The following is an 8,229-nucleotide window of genomic DNA, read 5'->3' on the forward strand; positions in this document are numbered from 1 at the left end:
CTGGATTTCATTAAAGCATATTATAACTTATAAGAAATTAAGCGTGCGTTTGTGTACCATCGAATAAAAAGTTTCAGTTAAAAACTGTTAAAAAACAGTCCATTGCAGTGGTATGGCGGCCATTGGGAACTGTCGGAAAAGTATGGCAAGGTGATTTTCGTAAATGGCTACTCGACGATGATTAGCTATGCAAAAATTAGCTTTTTTTATTTAATGTATTCGCGTCGGCGGGCTGTAAGCCACACCCGAGAAGTATGGTATTACGCTACCGCCTACTTTTTTTCGACTATCTGAAAATATGCTTGTATTTTCAGATAGTCGAAAAAAAATTTGTGGAACAAATCGTTCGATACTCGTTATTTATCCGACGCGTTCGATTAACGCCCGCTCGTTTGGGCCGCCAGTGCGAGCGCTATGACCATCATTTTCCTTTTTGCCTTTACGTAATTTGCCCCCTGAAGAACCGCCATACTGGTACAAATGACCAAGAATTTTGTGTCACCATCTCCCGGTCTAGGAGTCCTACATCAATTGGTCGGATTATGCCAATTCAAAGTTAGCTGTAATCTGTCTGATCGGTTTGACATAACGTGTTCAAAGAAATTATGAAGATCCGCCATCTGCATAATATGAATCAACTTCTCATATAGTAGTTAGTAACTACAAACAGTAGAACGTGGTCAGCTTTTAAATCCTGGATTGGATTTAACATTTATTAAAACAACGAGCTTTTGCCTGCGGCTTCGCTCGCGTTAAGAAGCATTATTATATACAAACTTTCATCCCCCTTATATATATATATATTCCCCCCCATATTACAGTCCCACGTACAAATATACATATATTTGTACGTGGGAGAGCCATGCTTCGGCACGAATGGGCCGGCTCGACCGGAGAAATACCACGTCTTCACAGAAAACCGGCGTGAAACAGCGCTTGCGCTGTGTTTCGCCGAGTGAGTGAGTTTACCGGAGGCCCAATCCCGTACCCTATTCCCTTCCATACCCTCCCCTATTCCCTTCCCTTCCCTACCCTCTCATATTTCCCTATTCCCTATTAAAAGGCCGGCAACGCGCCTGCAGCTCTTCTGATGCTGCGAGTGTCTATGGGCGACGGAAGTTGCTTTCCATCAGGTGACCCGTTTGCTCGTTTGCCCCCTTACATCATTAAAAAAATATATATATATATTTGAACCCCTTGGGGTTGCAATTTATCAAAATCCTTTCTTAGCGGATGCCTACGTTATAATCTACCTGCATGCCAAATTTCAGCCCAATCCGTCCAGTGGTATGAGCTGTGCGTTGATAGATCACTATGACAATCAGTCGGTCACCTTTGAGTTTTATATATATAGATAAATATTTTTTTCAGGGTAACCAAAGTGGCATCCTACAGATGGGCTACCCGCAGTCGCAGGGCGACTACCAGCAACATTATCTCAATCAACAACAACAGGTAACATTTTATAGATTTTAGAGGACAGTTTCGAGGTACTTCTGTCGCCTATTTGTAGACCCCCTTCTTCCTTTTGTTTCGTTGAAGACCACGAGAGAGTGAGTCACTAGATTATATTATAATTTATTGTACTAAGGGCCTGTTTCACCACTTCCTGATAAGGCTATCCACCAATTAACTTGACAGATCAAGTATGGAGAATCTGTCAAAAAAGTTGTGAATAGCCTATTAAGCACTTTATCAGAAAGTGGTGAAACAGGCCCTAAATCTTTATAATGTATGATGGTTATCAAATGATAAAATGTTTTAACTGCAATAATATCAGTTTAAAATATGTCTCATTTTTCCAGCAAATGAGCGGGAACCGCGCATTCGCATTACCGCAGCAAAGACCACCAGTCAACAATTCGGTAATTGTTTTTTTTTTAGGATTTTTGGACTTATACCTTCGATCACTAATATACAAGATACACAGTCCCATACAAAACCTCTCGAAAATCTGTCGCCGAGTAAAAGTGTTTAAAAAAGTATACATTTATCTAAAATCAACCTTAATAATAGTTATTAAAGATCTTTTTATAAAACAATGTACAATGTGTGTTTACAAAGCAATAAATTTTTACGAACGACGCACGCTTCGAACTAAATTCAACCATCGTCCATATGTCTTAAAGTTTAAATTATTACAATTCCAAAAAAGCACTTCAATAATTTTACGGCGGCACTTCGCCGCTGGAACAGGGTGAAGTAAAGTATGAGTGGAGTCGAACTGTTCAACATTTTTTGTTGATTGTAATAATTTTAATAGTCCATTTTTTAATTTTTCCAAAGTTTAATGTATAAAGTGAGTAATGGAGTAATTATTTTTACTTGTAATATTATGTTGTTCTAATATGTTTAATTTTATAGTTAACTAAAATATACGTGTATACATTGAATATAAATGCTTAGAACATACAACGCTCGCTAAAGTCGGCTTGAAAAATTGTTCGCATCTTTGCCGTGCTATAACTGATATCCAATCTCCACATCTAACTGGATCTCGAGGAAACCTAAAAAAAATATATTCCTCAATAAAAATAAATAATAATTAATAGCGACTCCACCAAATGGAACAGAAACACAATAACCCGAACATTTCAAGTGGGCATGATAAACTACGATAAGTACCTTTAGTATGAGTATTCGCAATTGAGATGGTTTATACCTCGTGTTGATTTATTTACAACTTAATTTTAAAACTGTTTTGTTGATTTCTTAACGAAATACCAATATTTATAATACAATTGTATGAAATATATTAGGATAAAATTAATACTTACCGGAAATATGAAATTCCATCTTTTTTTTGCGTTTTAAACGTATGATTTTTACAATTGTTGAACGAGCACTGGGACATGTTTCCCAGCGGAGCGTTCGAGCACTACTAAATCGAAAGTCCACCAGAATGTTGAATGCGTTTGGTGCTCTTTTAGTGAGGTCGTTTTTTGCCGCGGACTGTGTATCTTGTATATTAGTGATCGAAGACTTATACAGTAAAATATAATATACGTTTTTGCATACATTCATCAGTAAACAATATATTAGCGACATAACAAACACGTAACAATCACTGTACGATATAGTAATCTCTATTTACCATATTTCAGTATAACACCATGGGTTCGATGGGCAACATGCGCGGCGTGGCGGGCAGCAGCGCGCTCCACCAGCTACTGGTACACTCGCACCAGAGGTCGCTTAACGGTGAATTACTTTTTTGTTTTATAGTCTGTAGTAGATTGTGACGTAACTTTTTAAGGAAGATGAGCAATACTTTTTTTTCCAAGTTTTTTCTTGCGTCAACTAGTTAAGACATAATTTTTAAAATGAAGTATCTCTTGGTTTACGTATTGTATAAAAATGAATCCCTTTTTTCCTTGGTCACGACTTCACGCGTTAACGGCTGGATCGATTTTAGCCTCAGGTATAGTCTACGGGAGGGATACTGCGCGAAAATACACGGTTCTTCTGGGTATTTTCTGCTAGTGGCAGCTAGATTAACAATAAAAAAATTACACAAAGTAACGTCTCCATTGCAGAGATGGCCGGCGGCGGCGGCGGTGACAACCAGCTGGCGCGGTGGTTCTCGCCGGAGCTGCTGGCGCAGGCGTCGGCTGGCAAGCTACCCTCCGTCTCGCACGTCCCCAATGCGCTCTCGCTGGAGGACCTCGAGCGGCACCATCACTCGCCCGCGCCGCCCGTGCGCAACTAAATATTGAACCGGCCGGCGCTGTTCCGATGAGGGTTTCCAAACTTTGCCGTTAGGTGGCGACGCGACGTCCAGTGGATTAAACGTGACAGTGAAGTTAACTTTTTTTTTGTTCCACCGAATGACGCACCGGCAAAGAAAACCCTCGTAGAAGTGTGAATTACTAAGTCAAATTTTGTGACGGACTCGAGTGACATTTTGGTGGTTTTGTAACGTACTTTTTTTTGCTCAAATTCCATCTACGAAACTTTTGTTATTACACGTTTACTCGTTATTAGCGGGCCGTCAAAATGTATGTCACGATTTTTAAAATTACTGGTTATAACTGCATAAAATGCGTAACTCCCAGTTTGTAACGTTAACGATCAAATTGACGACGTAAAGTATTTTTGTATGTATGTGGCACCGCGAGTCTCGACGGGTGCGACGTTGTGTGGACGTAACGAACTGCAGTTCGAACGCAGAAGGAACGAGCCTAGTGCCGCTTCGATTAAAAGACTGAACTACTCATAAAATTGTTACCATCCGCGTGGAAAGAGCATCGCAAAGACAAAATCCAAAAGTTGAACCCCGATACGTAAATAAATGTGGATTCAGCGACTAAATAGATTAGGACGAGACTTTGTCGAAGCCGCAGCGGCATTGTTAACATTTGTATTTGTAATTTTGATTTCGAGAAAACAAAATTATTTAAAGAAACGTTATTTACAAACTTCTCGCATTGTACATAAAAGGTTTTTAGTTAAATATAAATTACGCATGAATTTTGAATGTTCTTTTTTTACCATTCGCATGATGTGTGGACGTTTTGAGGATGATTGATCTGTGAATGGATTACTTGAGGTCTAAAATACGCTTACTACCTAGATGCGAAACTCTCAAATTAAAATAAATATGTAACATTACCTTTAGAAGTTGTGACTTACATGTGGCGTTCATAAAAGCGTACTAAATTATTTGTTGTATGTTGACGATTTTATCGGATACGCCATTAACGAACATAATATGAACTAAGGAGTAAGCGTATTCAGAAATCATGTGAGGTTTTTATTTGGTTGTATGGAAAGTATTTGCTACGCAGGAAAATGTGAGAAGTATGTATGGGGTTTTGATGTATTTCGTTTTAGAAACTTGTAAAAATTGATGGTCGTTGGTCATCCCTTAGATTGTTTACTTCAAATTGTGTGTAAGTTTAAAACATGACACCCCGCCCTGTACTGATGCACATAAAAGCGATAATGGTAAGAATGTAAGTTCATAAATATTGGTACGAATAAAGTGAAAACTTCTACCTATGATGTTTTAGTCCAACATTAATACAGCATCGATTTGCTTTGGTGCAGCGTCCATATGATAAAACTACAAATTGGTATTTTCCGATTATTTGTACAGACTGGATCGAATTATATTCATGTTGGATTAAAATCATCAGAATTACATCATCCACAATATCTTTAAGCTCCTTCTATGACAGCTGTAAACGCATTGAGTAAATGTGGTTTCATATGATATGAGTTATGACTTTGAATGGAACTAAAACAAATCATTTTAAACCGTGTAAATAAAGGTGCGTATGACCGCGACAAAACTTGTGTGTTTTATGTGGTCTACATAAAGAGGAAGAGATGAGTCTACACATATTCAATTGAATGTATAAAGACTTGACTTGCCTCCATTCGTCTGTGTGTAAACCCGTAATAGCAGCCAAACAAGTGTGCGCACGCGCAGCCACCTCGATCGGGTAGTGCTGACTTGTATTTGTCGAGCGCAGGCTATCTCACCCACATGCGCTCACATCTCATGCGCGAGTGAGACGTCCTGTGACCGTAACATTCGAGGCGTGAGGGCCCCTATACTCAATAACGCCCTACGGACAATAGAAAGAGTTTGCCGTCCAGTAATAACAAGGCCCGGAGCCTACTAAATTACAGGATCTTATTTTTCGAGCGGGCGCACTAGGTCCCTAGGAACGGACGAAAATTTCAGTTCGGATTTTGACCTGTTTTGTTGGCGCATCGGCGCTTATACATGAAATGTCTCCTGTAAGCTTTAAATTATTGATTAAAGAAAATTCGAAAGTTCACAGTTGTTTTATTTTGGTAGGTTTTAGTTACACACCATTTAGACACTATTGAGAATGTCAAAGCTCGGTCAATTTACATGCATACGAATATATTATACGCTACATACACCAAAACAAATTTTTTTATCATTTTTGTCTGTATGTCTGTCTGTTTGTTCCGGCTAATCTCTGAAATGGGTGGAGCGATTTTTACGGGACTTTAGACACATAGCTGATGTAGTAATGAATAACTTAGGCTACTTTTTAACCGACTTCCGAAAAGGAGGAGGATATATTTCTTTTTTTTATGGGAACAAATATAATGAACACCAAAAAATGCTCTGATACCCTAAACTTGTTTACCAAAAAAATATATTTACCACCAAAAAAAAGAAAGTCTAAAATTGCAATACTACCAGCTATTTTAGTCACGGCTACACTTCAAATTGTAATCGAACGCCAAATATAGTAAATGATCACCAAAGCGAGCAAATCACATTGCGATATTTCTGTCCAAATACTTAAATCACTACGATTGACAAAAATGTAAGCATATTATATAACAAAAAAAGTATAATGTTATGTTATTATCAGCAGTTTGGACCTGAACAGATAACAGGCGAACACCTTAATAGGCTATAATATATATAATATTGTGGGATATGCGTGTGGCGGCCCAAGGAAGATGCTCGGTCAGGCTGGAGCCCCCGTGATTCGTCTCAGCTGTCGTATATATACTGACGCGCTCAGAAAACTTCGATAGCGCGATGCAGGAGTGTTAGGCGAATTGTGGGTACCGCCACAATATCATCACATTAGGTATTATCAAAACTATAGCCTTTGATTATAATATTACTATTCCACCGTTTTTTTACTGCTTTTCAAAACTATTTTGAAGCTTTATAGTGTTTATACACTACACTACGAAAGTAGTGTTATGATAATGAGATAATACAGAGGGAACTCCTGGATTTTTTTTGGGATACGATATACAATGTGCATATTACAATAATGAAGATAAAGTTTAAAATCATAATATGACACTAAAAGTTCTCGCCTCGCCGCGCCGCTGCCATCCAGATTCCAGGGTTGCCAGATGCAATTTTACGATTTCCCCCAAACTGATTTATATATTTCCCCAAAATGATACGTTTTCAAAACAAATCCCCAATCGCTTTGTTACAGAAAAAAAAGCGAATATAAAATTGAAACTACTTTTATTCGATCTAGTAGTTTCAATCACTCGACAGTTAAACAGATACACAACACATGGTCGCTCGCTCGACCAAAGAGACAATTTTTTTAAGGAGGTGACAGACGTGCGTTTAAGTACGCGGACTATGGCTCGACGATCTTAGGAGTTAGGTTGGTATATAGATATGGTCTCAAGACTCCAAATTTTGACAGCCAACCAATCACAGAGCCTGAACCGTGTCTTGAGACCGAGATGCATCTTGAGTACTGACTATTTATACCAGCCTTAATCGCCTGCAAAGAGCCGCGAGCCTGGGGGCATGGTAATCCAGTGTGAGCGATTCTCGTGTGTCACCGACGCGAGCCGAGTAAGTTCGCGAACTTAAAACCCGCGTAATTTAAGTTCGTACGTCTGTCAGGCCTTTTACGCACTCGACCAAACAAACCAAAACAAACAAACAACAAATTTGTCAGGATGTTAATCGAATGAAAAGGACGTTGGTTTCATTTGTTTGTTATGTTTTTTAGAAGTGCTAACCCCAAAAAATCCCCATAGTGTATTTATTTTCCCCAAACATTTCCCCAAAGATACTGTTTCCCCAAATTTTCGCCTAGAGTCAAAATTTTCCCCAGAATTGCGAAAAAAACCCCCAATCTGGCAACCCTGCTGCCATTCCAGTGTGGCACGGCCCTTATTTTTTAAATTGAATGGCGCCATCTATGTCAGCAGAACAAACAACTGAAGCCCAGTAAGAACTACTTAGTATCGCCGCTAGATGGCTAAAACCCGTGCAAAATACGTTAAGATGCGGTATTGAACTATTGATTTTGTCGACCTCGTTTTAAAATAGGACGTGCGTCGAACGGCGAACATTTTTTCCATTTACATTTTACGTAGGGGCGGACATACAGAGGTACTGTCCTTGCGTTGGCCGTTTTACAGTGATTTCTCTAGATTTTATCGTTATACATATAAATACACAAGTTATAAATATACAATTTTCTTTTCTTTGCGGATAATTGATAAAGTTACTTACTTATCATAGCCAAGAATTAAGATTCTACATTAATATTTAATTCATATTATCTAGAGCGAGTTGTAAGCACAAACATTGAATAAGTATATTATTATTATATATTAAGTATACTTACTTATAGCCTATAGGTATTGAATAGCTTTGTTCTGGGTCAACAATCAACATTCAATCTTATTCGTACCATGTATTTTGCGTTCTAGTACCTAACTCATTTTAATTTTTATTAACAT

The 8,229-nt window shown here is 38.4% G+C and overlaps 1 protein-coding gene across 3 annotated transcripts in view; it reads left to right on the forward strand.

The window, feature by feature from the left end:
- The window catches only part of LOC121727816 (eukaryotic translation initiation factor 4E transporter-like), a 30,310-nt gene extending 24,523 nt beyond the window's left edge, over positions 1-5,787 (forward strand). For all 3 annotated transcript variants that reach the window (XM_042115827.1, XM_042115825.1, XM_042115826.1), the window contains exons 21-24: positions 1,372-1,455; positions 1,806-1,865; positions 3,105-3,201; positions 3,537-5,787. In XM_042115827.1, coding sequence (XP_041971761.1) covers positions 1,372-1,455; positions 1,806-1,865; positions 3,105-3,201; positions 3,537-3,709 — 414 coding nt within the window. In that variant the 3' untranslated portion in view covers positions 3,710-5,787. The remainder of the gene's footprint in view (positions 1-1,371; positions 1,456-1,805; positions 1,866-3,104; positions 3,202-3,536) is intronic.
- The last annotated feature ends 2,442 nt before the right edge of the window (positions 5,788-8,229 follow it).

The sequence above is a fragment of the Aricia agestis genome, chromosome 6 (assembly GCF_905147365.1).
Source record: "Aricia agestis chromosome 6, ilAriAges1.1, whole genome shotgun sequence".
NCBI lineage: Eukaryota > Metazoa > Arthropoda > Insecta > Lepidoptera > Lycaenidae > Aricia > Aricia agestis.